At 41.2% G+C, this 18,234-nt stretch overlaps 1 protein-coding gene across 6 annotated transcripts; it reads left to right on the top strand.

Annotated features, from left to right (window-relative positions):
• Positions 1–5,276: 5,276 nt before the first annotated feature.
• On the top strand, positions 5,277–12,249 carry NPY5R (neuropeptide Y receptor Y5). Of its 6 annotated transcripts, none has more exons than XM_054295945.1 (4): positions 5,277–5,358; positions 7,171–7,440; positions 8,180–8,274; positions 10,416–12,249. In XM_054295945.1, the coding sequence occupies exon 4, from the start codon at positions 10,425–10,427 to the stop codon at positions 11,754–11,756; it is 1,332 nt and encodes a 443-aa protein (XP_054151920.1). In that variant the 5' UTR covers positions 5,277–5,358; positions 7,171–7,440; positions 8,180–8,274; positions 10,416–10,424; the 3' UTR covers positions 11,757–12,249. The 6 variants fall into 6 exon arrangements, with proteins under 6 accessions (XP_054151920.1, XP_054151915.1, XP_054151918.1 ...); XM_054295940.1 differs by having other exon boundaries at positions 8,117–8,274; XM_054295943.1 differs by having other exon boundaries at positions 8,117–8,274; positions 10,413–12,249.
• The last annotated feature ends 5,985 nt before the right edge of the window (positions 12,250–18,234 follow it).

The raw sequence follows: 18,234 nt of genomic DNA, 5'->3' as shown, positions 1-18,234 counted from the left end.
GACAAGAGTGATGTTGAGCCTGGGAAGTCAGGGATGTAGGGAGTTGTGAATTTTGCCTGTTTCTCACCTTCCTATTCTAGGTTTAGATTTAAATGATGTACAGCAGAGTTATTCATTTACAAAATGTCAATTTTTCAGAAATGTCTGAATTTTCAGATACATATGATCTTCTTTCTCCTCCATTTTGTCATTAGTCATGAGGATCTCCATTTCAGCAGCAAATTAAGTGATACATAATACTTCACTTTTTAATGGTTAATACATACAGGAATTTCAAACATTGCATAAACATGGGCAAAGCAAACCTCAAAATGCCCCTGTTATACCATAAAAATATAATAATTACCTATAAAAGATCAAAAATAGAGCCTACATGTCACTCAGTGTCCTGAACTCACAGTGATAACTACAAATATCCATGGGATTACTCACACTGCAGACAGATGCAAGGTGAGGCATTGAACAGTGGGTAGAGCAATGGAAAGCACTGCCTTGGTCCCTGACATGTTCTACATATAAGTGTATGTACATAAATACACACATACACGCACATATTTTTATATGTATTTATATGTACACACATGCTATAAGCCCAGCCTTGCTAAAAGCTTTCTGCCTCACCATGCTGTTGTGTGTCCACCTCAGATGACTAAATCAGTCAGAGCTATATCAGTCTTCTCTGAAGCATTTTACATACATGTGAGCACTAATACATGTGAACACTAAAAAATAATCATTCTAAATTAATAAACAAATGCTGATTATTTTCATTTCTTTTCATTCATAACTTTCCATTATAGCTGTATAAAATACATTTTGTGCATCGGATATGCTCTGTAGGAAAATCTGGCATTAGCAGAGCCTGGCTATCCTGTGCATCTCCAGTCTCAACACCAAGCTGATGGTCTCCATCTGGAGCCCCAAGCTCACAAAGATGTCAAATAATTCCTCATAACTCTTATTTTATTGATGAAGACTGTCAGGACATGAGAACACTGGAGTAGCAAGATAACCATTGTGTAAAGATTATCCTCTTCCAGGGAATACATTTTTCAGCACATCAAAGGCACTCTGGATTGGATGACTTTGTTTGTATGCATGTGTTTGTTTGTGTGAAGGCATGACATTGCAAAAAGAGAGTAAGTACAATAAACAGAACACAAGGATTTCAATTAAGGAAATAGAACAGCTTGAGTAAAAGAATACAGAAATGCTTTGAAGCAAAACCACTGAGAAGGGAATGAGATGTGTTTTAAAAAACATATAGAAAAAATAGACTAAGATTTAAATCCATTAAAATTTTTTCTCACTGCAAAACTCAGAAAACATTTCATAAAATGAGGCTGTTGTTTTTATTGTAATGTATCTTCGTGTGTTCAGGCAATGCAATCCCTCCCTAAAATTTAAAATCCAGTAAGTGAAAGAACACCAGGAGGGTCATTTGTCTCTTCTGTTCTGTATAAAACAAACTGAAGTCACCACTACGGAAATAAATGGAAACACTCTCTGAAGGGGTTTTTAAACTTTATTTTTTATTGGTTTTATATTTTAATAATGAACATCAGTGCCATTGAAATAATTGCATTTCACACTACTCTGTTCAAAGATAAGGGAGCTCATGGTCCTTGGGGCAAAAGTCTGTCATCAGTAGACTAAATAGGCCTTTTGCTGTTGAGTGTAATTTGAATTGCAGCAAATTGTCTCTTTGGCTAAGAACATGTTTATTCTGACATAACTGCATCTGACACCAAACATAACAATACTTCATTTGACTGCTAATGTCACAAACCCAAAAAAGCTGCTTGAATGATTATGTGGTTCATCTCTGCTGTCATTCTTGCTGCTACAGTTCAATTTTCAACAATACAGCCAAGCTGACTAATGAATATCTATCCTGATAACATGAAGTATTCCTTAAAGGCTGCTTGAGCTATAAACTAAATTATGTCCACCTGGCTAAAACACTAAGTCATGTTTTTTGCTATGGGCACCCCACTGTCTATTTAGAATTCAAACTCCTATACACTCATACAAAAGCTCTCATCTGGCATCAGATGAAGCAGAAATAGGCCCCACACATGAACATTCAGACAGGTCAATGTGTATAACACCAGCCAAAAAATGAGATGGCACGTTAGGAAGCAAAACTTATTAATTACAGGCTCAGTCTTGGAAGTATTTTATTAGCTAGCCCTCAGGTGTGCTGCCTTTCATTGCACAGACATCTCAACCACTGCCACCTTCTCAGAAGTCCAAGGCTTGCTGCTTTATGCAAGCTAAGAATCTGTGGATGGGATGGACCATACAGAAGCCAGACATTGGTGGTATTTTTCATAGTGTTTTATTAGAATTTTTCTGGGCATGAAGTGGTTGGGTGAAGAATTTTAGCCAACACAAATGCTTTATATGTATCTCACAAAATCTCTCAAATTCTGTAGCAGCTATGTCCTACCACTTAAACTGTTTTGCCCATGGATTGGTAGCAGACTTTACAATAACACTAGACTTTGTCTCATGACAAACTCTGACTTTGATGATTGACTGCGTGCTGAGGAACTGGATATTAGGTGCTTTAGACCTTTGGTTTTGTGGCATTTATCAGTTCTCATGGATTTCCATTAGGGATTTGAGTCTTCATATCTTCCACAGTTTGCCTTTAGAGGCAAAATTTTCTAGGATATTGGAATGATTCTCCCAAAAGAAAGATACATTTGGGACTGCAGTAAGAAACATGACAAAACTAATTTGAATTCATATAGACACAGAGTTTTCTCTTGTCTTTTCTGTTGTATGCTTCTGACTGAGGAATCCCAGCCTTCTCTCTCTGATACACCATTTTTCCCCAGCTCCCCCAGAGGAGGTACCTTTCATCATCACCATCACCACTTCCTCGAGGACTCCTTTGTGGTGTCAACAATCATATGGTAGCTGGTCTCTAGGGAACCTGTGCTGTGATCTGCTGTCACTCCTGACATTTGGTATCTCTAATGGCCATGCCTTTTCAATCTCTAGATTATTGATTTCATTATTCAGTAGTGTTACTGGCAAGACAGAGGTACACAAACAGTGGAAAGGAAAAAATTATAGTGGTCTGAATAGCAGTTGTCTCTGATGTGTGCAAGTATCAGGGATGAAATGTACAGACACAGTTGAGGAAAATGTGGTGTTATTTACAGGTCTGTGGAGAATAAAACAAATAATCTCACACCTGCCAATACATTACTGGCTGATGAACCCTTTTAAAATAAGACAATCAACAACAACAAAAAAAGCAGAATATTTTACTCTTAGAGAGAATTGCTTTGAGGAAGGATTACTTGTCTTACTGACTACTCCTGCTAAGAAGCACATATTTTCTGGAGGCTCCTTTAGAAACTGTACTAGGTGGCCTTAGAAATGGCTTAACATGATGGTAGGTTGTTTGTACCTTTATGAAGGTACAATGGCATCCCACATAAATCACACTTGTGCAATGTAAGAAACCTTAATTTCCCACTGGGGTCTGCCAGCAAATTTAGACTACTTGTAAAACACACTACCAGTCTGCTGTAGCCAGCAGTTTCCATAGAAAGATGTAGTATCTTTAAAACTACACTTTTTCCAGAAGAGACCTTCCACTTCAAGCAGTGGGGCCAGCAATGTGGGAAGCTCTCCTGGAACAAGAGAAGTAGGGAAAATGTTCATTATGCCCATCATGTGTTAGAGCCATAGTGGGTTTCTATCTATAGGTCAAAAATTTGCGTGAAAGGCTTCAAAGCCATCAGTGTTAGGTGGGAAGATGGTCAAAAATGCTAAGAACAGCTACTCAGATCTAAAAAGGATTAATGCTGTTCTCCGTTGTGACTAACAGGAGAGTTGTGTTAATACCATGAGATGGATTGGCACGTCACTTCCACCTGGCAGCTCCCTGTGCTCCACTTGCACATGCAGTGATTCACCAGCAGTGGGTGGTGAATTATGCAGAAGCAGGCAAAAGAAGATGGGATGAAATCTTCAAAAGAAGATAGGATGAAATCTTCTTTACCATCCTGAGCTCATCTGCTGAAGATGAAGATGATTTGTTCCTGGATGGCTCAATGAGTATTTTCACAATACCCAAGTTAAATAAGGAACCTACCTGGACTTTTCAAAGGTTATTTTACAATATGATTGATCCAGTTGTTTTGTCTTTGTGTGGTACAGTCTTTCACAGGCTAATTATAGGGACAGCTTTTCTGCAGTGCTGTGTTAATATCAACTGTCAAAGTAGCACCTCAGCAAATGGGAAAGTCATTACATTTCTGTGTCAGATTGTGCCACTTGTGCTCCCAGGGACCCACATGTCACTGAGTTCTGCTGTAGCTCTGTAATAGGACTATGATCAATGATTCTTCTTGTGCTAGAAGATAACAGCTGCTGAGAGTAGCAGAGTTTGTCTTTTCATGCTTTGTACTGACATACACAACAGTTTTTAGGCTTTAAAATATTGCTCACATAAGAAAATGCCCTGCTTTCTCACTGATTGTTCAGATAAAATTAAAACCACCCTTCAGATATTTTGCTCTGTAAGAACCGAACTCAGCTCAGCGAGGAAAACTGTTTGGGGGAAAACCATTGCCTTCCACCTGTTCTAAAATAAAAATTAAAGGGTATTTGAGCAGGAGGGATAAAAACCTCCGGAGCTCTGCTCCAGCCGAAGCGAAGGGAGCTCTGCCCAGCGTTCTGTGATTGCCTGTCTGTGTTCGCGCCTCGATGTGTCCCGAGACTCGCGGCGCGTTTCACCTTGGCAAAACGCCGTGCCCTGAGCGCCAGGTGAGGCACTGAGAGCATCCCCTCAGCACCGGCAAGCCCGAGGTGTATTTACCGTCTCGTTGTATTTCCATGGAAACTCTGATTGTCACACCGCGCGGCGCTGAAGTACCGGGCTCCAGGGCTGCCTGGAGCGGCCTCCCGAAGTGCCCCCCCGCTGCAGCCCCAGCCCCAGCCCCAGCTCTGCCGAGCGGGCGGCGGGCGCGGCACCGTCGGCGGCGCCCCCAGCCCCGGGGCCCGGCCCTCGGCCGCGGGCGAGCCCCGGCGCCGCCGCAGCACCCCCGTAAGATGCCACCAGCCCTGGGGGCTGCGCGCCTCCCTCCGCTTCCTCGCAGCCGCGCTCCGCCCGCCCGGGCCGGAACCGTGAGCTCCTACCGGAGCCGTAAGCGCGGATCGGAGCCGTGAGCGCAAACTGGAGCCGTGAGCGTGGACCGCAGCCGTGAGCGCAGACCGCAGCCGTGACTCGGACCGGAGCCCTGAGCGCGGACCGGAGCCGCCGCCTCGCCCTGCCCGCGCCGCCCCCGCTGCCCCTCCTCACCGCGGAGCGCCCGCAGCGGGACACGCGCGCAGGTAACGCGGAGCTCGGCTCGGCTCGGCTCAGGTCGGTTCTGCTCAGCTCGGCGCGGCTCAGCTCCCCTCCCCTCGCGGGGCGGCCGCGCAAGTTTGCGCGGGGCCCCGCCCTGGCACCAAGTGCGCGGGGATGAGGGAGCCACCAGCCCCGCCGCGGGTGGCGGTGTCGCGGGGATGGGATGGGATGGGATGGGATGGGATGGGATGGGATGGGATGAGGGAGCGCAGCAGCCCTGCCGCGGGTGGCGGTGTCGCGGGGATGGGATGGGATGAGGGAGCCACCAGCCCTGCTGCGGGTGGCGGTGTCGCGGGGATGGGATGGGATGGGATGGGATGGGATGAGGGAGCCACCAGCCCTGCTGCGGGTGGCGGTGTCGCGGGGATGGGATGAGGGAGCCACCAGCCCTGCCGCGGGTGGCGGTGTTGCGGGGATGGGATGGGATGAGGGAGCCACCAGCCCTGCTGCGGGTGGCGGTGTCGCGGAGGCCGCGGGGCGCCCGGGGCTCGGGCTGAGAATGGGAGCGCGGTTTCGGACGCGGAGCGGCGCAGAGTGGTTCCCAAGGGAGGTATGGAAGGGTACAAATATCAGTCGTTCCCGTTTTGGGGTGGTTTGGTGTTTTTGCGAGCCAGGAGTTGCTGTGCTCCCTGGAAAAAAAAATGTAGCCAGGCGTTTCAAGTTTTCTGTTCTGGCCAGCGAACAGCCCATTATGTTTCATAGCATTTCCTTGGAGCTGGACATACAATCTTATTAGTTGGGTTCAGCATAATTTGGGAAGTTGTATTCTTATTTTCTGGGATAACGTTGTAGTTCTTTTGGTGATTCAGAGAAATAGGCAGACCATTAATGTGTACAAAAATCGGGCTTTTTTTTGACTTCTGAAGTAATTTCAATCTGTTGAATTCTTCCAGATTTTTACACTAGTTTTTGCTGTTGCACATTAGGAACAAGAACATGACAATCAGCAGCTTTTTATCCTTAGCTCGTGTAACGAATGCAACACTTGAGTGGTTTCAGATTTTGTCTCGGATGTTATCTCAGTCGGTATTGATGTAAGGTATTATTTCTTAGGTTGTAACAACACAGCTCAGTGCTTTCCTAAAGCCTTGCTGGTCGTGCAGTAACAGCTACTCATATTAACTATTTACATCTGTGTGGATGCTTAAAAACCTTCACTGACTTACTCTGTGCAGTCTTGATATTTCTCCAGTCTTATGAGGGCAGAAAGGTTGTACTTACAAATTTACACAATGTGCTTCCTCCCTGTATGTTTTCATCATGGGGTTTAGGGGGGTTTTGTTTTTGAGATTTTTTTTGTGGGTTTTTTGGTTGTTTTTTTTCTTCTTTTAACATAGAGAAAGGTCATCCAAGACTGTAAATTGTTCACGGCTATAAAGGTTAATTGCCCTGTTGCAAGGATTAAACTGACTGGACTGTACAAGGACCAGCCAGTCAGAGATAACTTAATAGGTATTAATATTGCGGGATATAAGCTCTTATCCCTGAATAAACCTTAATATAAGTATCTCATCTAATTGAAGGAACATTTCCGGAGAAAACAATTGCCTTTAGAGGATGATGGTTGCCTGCCAACTTTTGTGCTCTTGAAAATTTCCCTTTAAATATATGGAGAAATAGAAATATCCAGCCTATTAACTTTCCTAAATTATGATTTAGGGAATTTGTAATTTAAGCAACAGCTTTAAGTGAAAAAATGATGTTAAGTATAAGATGTTAAGCATGTTAAATTAGCACAGGTTTTCTGGTGCCTCTAACTCAGCTAAATGCTAACTGCAATCATTTGACTCTTACAGTAAATATTCGAATCTACCTTGGATCCTGCCACAAAACTGCAGTCTCTAATGCCTTGAGCAGCCTAGCCTCCAGCCTCAAGCATTCCAGTGAAACTACAGGAGACTGGGGCAAGGCCACACAGAGCTCCCACATGTGTAGCTGGGCACAGTCAGGAATGTGCCATGTCCAGACCAGCATTACAGAATGGGGACCTCGTTTGCTTGACTGGTAGATGCAGGAGGTGAAAGGGATCCAACGTTTGGAGCTGACAGCTAGAAAACCTCCAGCAGGTACCTTCAGATTAAGTAAATCTCAGCTATGAAAACAGGCGCAAGCCACCCTGGCGCTATCGCGCATTTAGTTTAGAAATACACTTCAAATATGAGGTGAAGATTTTGAAAAGGGGCTCTATTACTTAATTCTGTTTTCCACAATGGGATTTCCAGGAATTTCCATTTCCCTGAAAGTTACAGCCACGTGCTGCACTGGGATTGACCAACCAACATAAGGGAGGGTGAGCCAATCTCTGAAAACAGGAACAGCTGTTAAAACAAAGCAGGAAGATAAATGCCAATAAGTGCACACAGCCCTGTGAAATCAGTGGCATGCTAAGATGAGTTTGGGGACTAGAGATCAATGATATGGGAGGAAAACTTCTGTTTGCATCTTTACTGCTGCTGGCACTCAGACTGACAACAACTGGTTTCTTTTTGAGCAGGAGAAAAACCCCAGAGAGCAAGAGATCTACTTAGCATATTTTGAAATTAGGGGGAAAGCCTGATTTCTTTTTACACATCTAAAATTAAAATTCTCTTTGTGCATTTTGCAAAGGGAACCTGCGTCAGCACAGCAGTTGCCTGTTGAAACCAGTAGATTATACTGTTATTCCTTCCCTTTCTGTCTTGCTGTCACTCTGAAACTGTGACTACAGGAAGATGGTGTATAAGGGTTTTCTATGCTCCACAGACATTTTTGGTGCCCTAGGTGTCCAGCCAGGGTTTGAAGAGATCATGTTGTGACTTCTTCCAGTGCTCCTTCCTCATGGAAATGAGGACATGTGGTAGGGAAGAGTTTGTCTGTCACCTGAGTTAGAGGGCAGCCATAGCACAGAAGGAAAAGAGCTGGTAAGCCCATGCTGGACTTCAGAGGCACTCCTGCCTCAGTACTGATGCATCCCAACAAAATATGTCTGCTTCAGAAAACCAGCATGTTTTCTTTTTGTTTTTAAAGACACAATTTGAATTAAAAACACAATGAACCCCTCTGCTAAATCCACACTGCAAGAGCTTTATGTGGAGGTGTTAAAATCCACAGAAACTGGCAACAATCTTTCACTTAAACCTTCAAGAAGAATTTAGTAAACATTAATTTATTAAACATGTTACAACATCACACTACATAAAATTTTGTTCCTTGGTCTTATTCATAGCATTATTTTACCTTATCCAGGGCAGAAAAAGTTATGTAGTAGAAATTTCAGCAGATTTGGAAAGTCACTGTGGTGCACATACCATTTTCAGTTGCTTACTAGCAACTCAGAAATTAGCTCAGAAAAATTAAATAAAAAACTATTTACTTCTTGAGCTCAGAGTTGTATAAAGAGAAATCAAAATGAAAACTTCTGATTGTATCAATGTAGAAACAGAGAGATTAGATCACTTACCAAATCTCTAGTCTGCTCCTTTCAAGTTGGTCTAGAGGCAAATGTAGACTCAGATACCACTACTTGTCTGTTATATGGTTTTCCACCATTTCATTAAAGACTAGAAGAAACTGAACAGAAATAATATGCATTAATGCCTCTCTGCTCATATACACACAATTGTAATATTTCAGTTATCTAATTTCATGTATTCAGTTCCTAATTCAGTTTTAGCTGTTAAAAAGCACTTTAATGTCGAGGCAAATTGGGAAGGCTGACTTCCTTTCACCTCTTCCCAACATTTTACCTGCAAGGAATTTTCATATGTATATTTCTACTCTTACTTGGAGGACCTTCACATCACAATACAGTGAGCGAACATTCTCAGGTTGTTTTATGGTTTGAGCTTCCCTTTGGCTCAAACCATAACCATAGGAACACACATGATGTGAAGGAAGGAGCACATCTGCATCTGTGGAGGGAGCCAAATAATATTATTGCACTTTGAAAATGTTAGCATGGTACAGCTCACTGAGGATTGCTACAGTCTCAAAGAGCCCTGCCTTTTTAGGTGACAGATATAGCCTTCTGCTGTATTGACATATGCTTTGGGTTTGTAGATCTTTTTTGTTTTCTCTTATGTAAGTTTTCTAAACACTAAGCAGTTTTGTACAGGATGTTGGCACTCTGGGGAATTTTGACTTTGAAATTCTAGTACATGCAAGTGTTTAAGATAAATGGAGGTTTGAGCTGAATTCTCATGTCTTTCTGTTTGTTCTAAAATGAAGACTAATATATGAAGATTTAGTAGGCAGAATAACTTTGTGCTGAGCTAGGTTTAACACTAGATGATTCTGTGCTGAATAAGTAGCAGTTCACTGAATTTTCAAATGGCTGTGTGGAATTTGCCTCCAGTTAACACTGTCCTCTCTATATTACATCCAATTACTTTAGATGTTTTTTAGTTTTCCTTTCTGCTTGAGCACAGTTAAACTATATTCAGCACTCAGTAGAAGATGATTTCTATACACACATCAGGAATTCCATCTTGGATTACTGACAGTGGATTTCCTGATGCTTTTTGAAAGCTCTCACCTGTTTTTTGTTAGTTGTCTACTGGCAAGGTAAGAAACACTACTGCAGTTGTTAGCATATGCATTTTCAGGTGCCTTCTTTATAATTTGCAATGATATAATGATTAGCCATGTACCCAGATGGTGACTGTCTTTTCCTTACTCATATCAATGGGCTGTTATTCACATGAGTAATCTCACCAACTCGAGGTGTATTGCTTTTGTAGCTAACTGTTCCCTCATGGAAAGCCTGACAATATGTTCTGCAGCATAACACAGTTAAAAGGCAGCATCATAATGCAGACCTGTAAATTGCCATTCTCCCACATGAGCATCTAGGTAGGAGTCCTAGGAGTGCTGAACACCAAATGATAAAACCTACTTAGCTAATTCATATTGACCTGAAGTTATCTGCCTCACAGTAGAGTAACATCAATAGTAATTTATTTGCATTGAGCTAAAAGGTAAATTTATGTATTTTTACATTCTGATTAACAGCAATATCATAATTTCTTCAGATGCTAATTAATGACTTTCTTGTTCTAAGCAGGACTGTAAAATGGATTTAGAATTCAAAGACCGTACCAACAGCACACATACCAAGAACACCTCTGCTGCAACAAAGAATTTTTCTGCCTGGGAAGACTATAAGAGTAGTGTTGATGACATGCAGTACTTTCTCATTGGGCTGTACACACTTATAAGTCTGGCTGGCTTTGTGGGAAATCTACTTATACTAATGGCCCTACTAAAATGCAAGCAGAAGACAGTAATAAACATTCTCATTGGAAACTTGGCCTTTTCTGACATCTTGGTTGTGCTGTTTTGTTCACCTTTCACGCTGACATCCGTCCTGCTTGACCAATGGATGTTTGGCACTGTCATGTGCCATGTAATGCCCTTCCTCCAGTGTGCCTCAGTCCTAGTTTCAACTTTGATGTTAATATCTATTGCTGCAGTCAGGTACCGTATGATAAAGTATCCCCTCTCCAACAATCTCACAGCAAAGCAAGGCTATTTCTTAATAGTGATCGTTTGGGCCTTTGGCTTCACAATTTGCTCCCCTCTGCCAGTTTTCCATAAAACCGTGGACCTCAGCAAAACTCTGAATTTAGAGGGACTGGAGAACAGGCTGCTGTGCATCGAGTCCTGGCCCTCTGATTCCTACAGGATCGCCTTCACCATAGCCTTGCTGTTCATGCAGTACATCCTGCCGCTGGCGTGCCTGACCGCCAGCCACACCAGCGTCTGCAGGAGCATAGGTGCTAGGCTGTCAAACAAGGAAAACAAGTTTGAAGAAAAGGAGATGATAAACCTAACTCTTCATCCCTCTAAGAGTGCTGGCACACAGGTTCAACCCTCCAGATATTCCAGGTGGAGCTGTGCCTTTGGCAGAAGGCACCACAGAAGATACAGTAGAAAGACTTCAAGTGTGATGCCAGCTATTTCAAGGCATCATCAGGATACTCATTCCAGAGATCTCCCAGAAACCTCTGACACAGAAAAAAGCCAGCTCTTTTCCTCCAGTAAATTCATCCCTGGGATCCCTATCTGTTTTGAAATGAAACCAGAAGAAAACACAGAGGTCCAGAACATGATTACAGTATCCCAGTCCATCATCAGAATTAAGACAAGATCGAGGAGGGTTTTTTGCAGACTGACAGTGCTAATACTAGTTTTTGGCTTCAGTTGGATGCCTCTTCACCTTTTCCACATTGTCACAGATTTTAATGCCACTCTCATTTCCAACAGGCACTTTAAATTAGTATATTGCATATGCCATTTGTTGGGTATGATGTCCTGCTGCTTGAATCCCATTCTCTATGGGTTTCTTAACAACAGCATAAAAGCTGATTTAATGTCCCTTATTCCGTGCTGCCAAATATCATGATTTTATGTGCCCCAAGATAAAGTAAAACAAACAAGTATGGCTTTCAAGCCTAGTGGTGTGTATAGCTGTAAAAGCTCAATTAGTTTAGTTTAGTTAGTGTGAGTTGGTTGTGATTAGTAGCATTTTTTTGTGGATGGAGAGTTCTATGGCTGCATGTATTTCTTGCATTGGGCAGAAATATATGCATATGTTATAATATTCTTTTATCTGTTACATGTAGGAAATCATGCTCAGTGTACAAAACCAGAACACCATTTTCATTACCCAAATTGTTGGCAACCTGTACTTTGGAATTATACAGAATATATAATGAGTAATAAATGTGAGACAGACTGCTTAGACATGTCAGTATTAACTGTCATAAAACTACAATAAAATACATATAATTTACTAAATAATTATTGTTGAGATTATTTCAGTGTCAGCTTTGACTGTTTTCTAATATAATTAAATCTCTCTGGATGTTATTAGGAAAATATTTTTCCTTAGTTCTTTGACTCATGGTTTGCAATATCTTTGCAAGATGCTTTGCTGCTTATTCCCTGAAATGGGTTTGAGGATCATTGTTCTTGCCTTGATTGTTTCCATCCCACTGTACTTATCCAATATAACCTATCTCTGATTTCCTCAGACAATTTTCACTCTGGCTTGTCATTTTATGTCATTTTCATCCAGCCTGAATTTATCTATAGTTATGTCTTTATTCTCACAGTGATGACACCCCTGAACCCACAACACATTTCTGATCAGAGTAAGCCTTCATTATCTAAGCAAATGATAATGGAAAGAAAAAGAAAATGGAAAGACATCAGGAATTTTTCTCTTCCTTTACCAAAATGTAAAAACTCACTTCACTTCATTATAACTGACCGACTTGCTTTGCAAAGTTATAACAGCTTTCAAATAAACATGTGCATGTGTGCCTTGGCAGATGGACGGGGAGGGGCAGAGTGGATTACTTTTAAATTCAACAAAGGCAAACACAGGGTCCTGCCCCTGGGGAGGAATAACCTGTCCTTGCCCCAGGACAGGCTGCAGGTGACCTGCTGAAAGCAGCTCTGCTGAGAAGGACCTGGGGGTCCTGGTGGACACCCAGCTGTCCATGAGCCAGCAGGGCCCTTGCAGCCAAGAGGCCAGCAGTGTCCTGGGGCGCATTGGGAAGAACATTCCAGCTGCCTTTCTGCTCAGCTCTGGTGAGGGCACATCTGGAGTGCTGTGTCCAATTCTGGGCTCCTCAGGACAAAAGAGAGATGGAGCTTGTGGAATGAATCCAGTGGAGCACACCAAAATTGATGACCAGACTGGAGCATCTTTGTTACAATGACAGGCTGAGGGAGCTGGGCCTGTTCAGACTCAAAAAGAGACAACTGAGATAGGAACTCATCAATGTCTGTCAGTGCCTAAAAGGAGGGTGCTGCAGGGATGTTTCCAGGCGCTTGGTGGTGCAGAACAATAGCAGAGGAGCAATGGGCAGAAACTGATGCACAGAAAGTTCTACCTGAACATGAAGAAGAACTTTACTGTGTGGGTGAGCACACCCTGGAACAGGTTGCCCAGAGAGGGTGTGGAGTCTCCCTCACTAGAGATACTCAAGAATGGTCTGGATGCAATCCTGTGCCTTGTGCTCTGGGATGACCCATCTTGAGCAGGGAGGTTGGATCAGATGTGACCCACTGTGGTCCCTGCCAACCTGACCCATACCCATTCTGTCATTCCATGTGTGCAAACACACAAATACACACATACACACACACACGTTTTCTGCATTTCCTCTCTCCCCTTGTCTCTTTTTAACCAGACTAATATATTTGCTTCCAAATTTGAATCACAGGTATCTTCCTTAAGTCATATTATATTTCACAGCACCAATGCAAAGTGTATATTTATATATACTTACCTGCCCCAGATTAATTTAATAATCCATCTCTGCCCTCAGGATTCAGTAAATATACAAAGCCTTTGCTTTGAGTTTTAAACTGTAACACCTTTCATCAATTATAGCTGGTGATTATTTTCTTTTCTCCACTAAGATTTTTTATCCAATAGGCTTTTGTATATTTCTTCTACAGACTGAGAAACAAAGTTATTATTTTTATAAATGGGTGGTTGGAAACAGTCATTGTGCAATTTTTTCCCTCCAGATATGTCTTTTCCAGACAGTCTTTAAAGTGAAAGCAGTTCTTCTGTTTTGAAGAATCATCAGCTTATTTTTTATCACAGTGTTATAACTCTGAGACCTTTCCTCCCCAAGCCATTATCTGCTAAGGAGTTTATTACATGCCAGTAGGTAATAGCTTCGCTCCTTAAAGAATTTTTCTAACCTCTAGTTCCCGTTAACTCATTGTTCTTTGTTTTCAGTAGTGATATAGTTTAATAGTTTTTTCCTGGGCATTGACTATTGCATTTTGCAGATTATTATCTTCTAAAACCCTATAATATGTCACTTAATAGAGTACAAATGGTACAGAATAGATACTGCTGGAACAATAGATTATTAAAATAGCTTTTTAAATTTTTTAAATACTTTAAAAATATAGGAAAAAATTAAATCTACAGTCAACAAAATTATGTCATCCTAAAGAAGTTACTGCAACTTTTGCCCTCTTTCTGTTCACAAATTTTTGCATCATAGTAATATTTAATTTTATTTACATGTGATATAGCCAAATAGTATAAAAGGAAAAGAAAGCAGTCACATTGTTTCAGTTTGAAATATTCCTTCTGACTTAAACAGCAAGTAGGAAAGAAGATAACAATAAATTGAAAAAAATTATTTTCTATTCCTTCCATTCTTTCAGAATTTTAACTATAACTCCTACATTGCCAATTTTTATTTATATATAAATTAAATGTTTATTCAGTAATTATTCTTTCCAGAGCAAATTATACTCACTCTGTATGGCAAACAGAATCATGCTAGGACTGTAACAAGGCCTAGTTTCTGAGTTGCACAAAGATTAGTCTGTACACTGAAGATTTTAGATTTATATCTATTTGCCTGGATTAAGTCAATAATTGTGCTCCCTGCTCTTTACACTGATCAAGCACAACAAATTGTAATTTGGCAATAGAGAATTAAATCAAGACAGCTATCGAACTTCTTTAGTCCTGTGCCATATAAATCTGTCATTTTTTCCAAAGCAATAGTGGGAGAATGTGTGTTTTCTTTTTATTTATAAAGCAATCGTTAGCATTCTATTTGGAGATTTCCAAAATATCCCTGTCTTTCCTCTGAAATGTTAAATAAAAATAAAACAACTTTTCTACCTTCTACTTTACTTCAGCAGCCAGTGTAGCTGGATCCCCTAGCAGCAAGGAATACCTACGAAGCAGACAGGAGCAGCAGCAAGTGAAACCAGGCATTAGACAACTCCCAAAGGAGTGACTTCTGTGAAAGGGATAAGAAACAACTGAACCATCCATTTAATATTTTCCCAGTCTTGAACATTAAAAAAAAATTCCAAACACAAGGATATTTCCCCCTTGCTGCTTTACTAGGCCTCACCTGGTCTGAGCTGCAGTGAATGCTCCTGTAGCTTCACACCCAGCAGTGACTGGCAGTGTGCTGTTGTTTCCAATAAGTGCTGGGAAAATGTTATCTCATCACAATATCCAATGACATTTTATCATTCTTGTATGTAGACAGGTAGATGTGCAGGTACAGATATAGATAATGCACACTTCCTAGAAAACAAAGCACATTAAAATGGATTTTCAAGTAGCACATACAACCAAGTCCTTTGGTTAGCTAAAGTCTACCCCTTCTGTAACTAAAAAATCTAAATAAATGGGAAGATAGGACTTTTGTTTTGATAGCATCTACTAAATGCAATCAGGAAACAGCAGCTGCAGAGCCATGTATCCATTGGAGTTAGAAGAATGGATTGTAATGGTAGAGTAATTCCTCTCTATTAATTAAAAAAAAAAAAAAAGGCTTTCAGACAGATGGTCTTTGTGTATGATGAATGTTTAAATTCTTGGGAAGACTCACATAACATAAATTGTTTTTTCTAGTTCTACAAAATATCATTTACAAAGTTGACTTTTTGCAAATGTCAAAGGTTAAAACAACTCACCTTTGCCCCTTCTCTTTGAGTGGAGAAGAACCAGATGCCCTGGCATGTCCAGGTCAGCCCTGAGCCAGCCAGGGCAGTGGCCAGGGCTGAGAGGAGGTCTGCCTGGGCTGGCAGTGTATTCAGTGAGGCTGTGGTGAAGGGGTTGGGGCCCCTGTGGTTGCCCACAGGGCCGTGGCAGCAGAGTCTGGGGAGCTGGCCACGGCTGCCAAGGGCCCAGAGCGGCTGCAGCCCCAGCAGGCAGCACTGAATGCTTCTGGGGGCAGCTCCGTCCCAGGCAGGTCAGTGGGACAGCAAAACCACAGCAGCTGGTTGTCCTGTTCCTGGAAGCTCTCATGACCAAATGTTTCCTTCTCTGAAATACGAACACCTGGGAAAAGGGGAAAAATAACCCATTGATCTGCAGGTGTGTAAGAACCAAGGAGAAGAGCATAGTCAGGAAGTAAAGTGCTCACTTCCAATCATGCTGAGTTAGGATCCAGTTCTGCTGTGCAAAAGTAATAACAAATTAAAAAAACCTTCTGCTATCCACTATCCATAGGAGCCTGTCAGCTATTATTGCACTTTTGGAAAAAAGCATATATATCAATAGATTTTCACAGTAGTCCCAATATCCCTCTGCAGCATACAAGACAAACAGTATTAAACATCACAGTCTCCAGAAAGATGGCTTTCATAAATACTGTTGGGTTCCGGAATTTAACCTTTTAGCCTGCTGAAAGCTAAATTATGCCTATACTATTTGCATTTATAAGTCCTTGCCAGAAAATACATTAGTACAGTCTGGAACTGCCTTAGAGCAGGAGCAGGACCCTTGTCCTAGACATGTCACTTCCTTTTTTCCCCCTACATGGCTGGAATAATAGCATAAAATCATGAACCTCATGACTTTAAAGACAATTAAGTAAATTTTTGAACCGTTTTTGACTGTATGTAGTCTCTGAGGTCAGGTTTCTTGCTCTTTTATTTCATATAGAGTTAAATACAAACCTCTCATATTCTTTTTTTCCTAGAACCTTTTACATACAATATGTTATGATGACTCCTGCAGTTGTTTTGTTTTGATCCAAAAATACATACACCTTTTTGAAGGCATATTGCTTGAAGTTTGCCCTTACGCTGTGAGTAGGTAGAGTTGATGCAAATGTTCATATTCAGTTGAAGTAACTTTTCCAGGAAGAGAAAGAAAAGAGAGAAAGAGAACAAAAAGCAGATCCACACTAACACTACTTACCCACATTCTGCCAATACCAAAGGAATGCATCAAAGCCAGACCCTTCTCAAGCACCTACCATGAACAGTTAGTGTGTGGCAGTAGCGCTGAACATTACTAATCCCACAGGTGACCCAGAAGCCTATTGAAAATTTTTGAGTCTCAGGAAGTAACACCTAATAAGTATGGGTTTAAATGCCTTCAAAATTACCCCTCTCAAAATTTTCCTTTAACACAAAAAGCATTTTCTTCCCAACCATTTGATAAAGATAGGTTTGCTAAGATCACTCAGAGTGCATCATGCTGTGCCATTAAGACAATCTGTGTCATCATACTAGAGCATACACTTGGGCCAGTGAATCTCACCACAGCATCTATTTTTAAATCTCTCAAGCCCAGGGATACTAGAAATATGTGCTCTACCAGGTTTCCTGTCCTCTTAATAAACTCCATCTCAGTTAGGAAAAAAAAAAAAAAAAAAAAAAAAAAAAAAAAAAAAAAAAAAAAAAAAAAGCCTGATACAGCTTGTCCTTGGTAAAAAGTCTCAAATCCTGATTTCCTCAGAAAGACTATAACTGCAGGCACGAAGATGTGGTCACGTTGTGTTTTTAAGAGCTGAGCAATGAATTAAGATCACAAGTGGCACCATTGTGATGAAACCAATAGAACTATAAAAGTCAGACTTTTATGAATCTTGTTTCCTTTTGAAGAGAAAATATTGTAAACATTTTTAAAGTAATAAAATTACTTCATTACATGCTAGTCTTAGGAAATATCGTGAAACAAAATATTGCTACAATTCAAATTCAGCTCACTTGAACAAGTATGAATGCTTCATTTTGCCCCTGTAGTCACATCAAGATGATCATTTTAATAATGAGACTTAAAAGTAATCCTCTGGGAAGTTTTTAGAATAAAGATTTGACATTTGAGACTAAAGTAGGTTGGCCCTGCTCTTACATCCAGTTCATCAAATACTTCCTTTGTCTCAGCAGGAAAAGGATCATATCTGTATCACTTGGAGATTAATTGGACATTTTTTTGAGCAGGAAACATTTATTACTGTCCCTGTGAGTAAATTCTGGGGAAAAATTTCTCCAGAGAAGTAACTTTGTGATACTCAAGCAGTTGTTCATCTCTTCAGACTCAGCTGGAACAACAAAGACACAAAACCCATTTTATGACAGACAAC

Source organism: Melozone crissalis, unplaced genomic scaffold (genome assembly GCF_028551555.1).
Source record: "Melozone crissalis strain CALT ecotype California unplaced genomic scaffold, PUWL_Pcris_2 ptg000006l_1, whole genome shotgun sequence".
NCBI classification, from domain to species: domain Eukaryota; kingdom Metazoa; phylum Chordata; class Aves; order Passeriformes; family Passerellidae; genus Melozone; species Melozone crissalis.
The sequence above is the reverse complement of the archived record's forward strand: the minus strand, read 5'-3'. Positions and strand labels throughout refer to the sequence as shown.

Coding starts and splice junctions, on each gene's coding strand:
- NPY5R (XM_054295944.1), top strand. CDS start 10,425: ATGGATTTAGAATTCAAAGACCGTACCAACAGCACACATACCAAGAAC.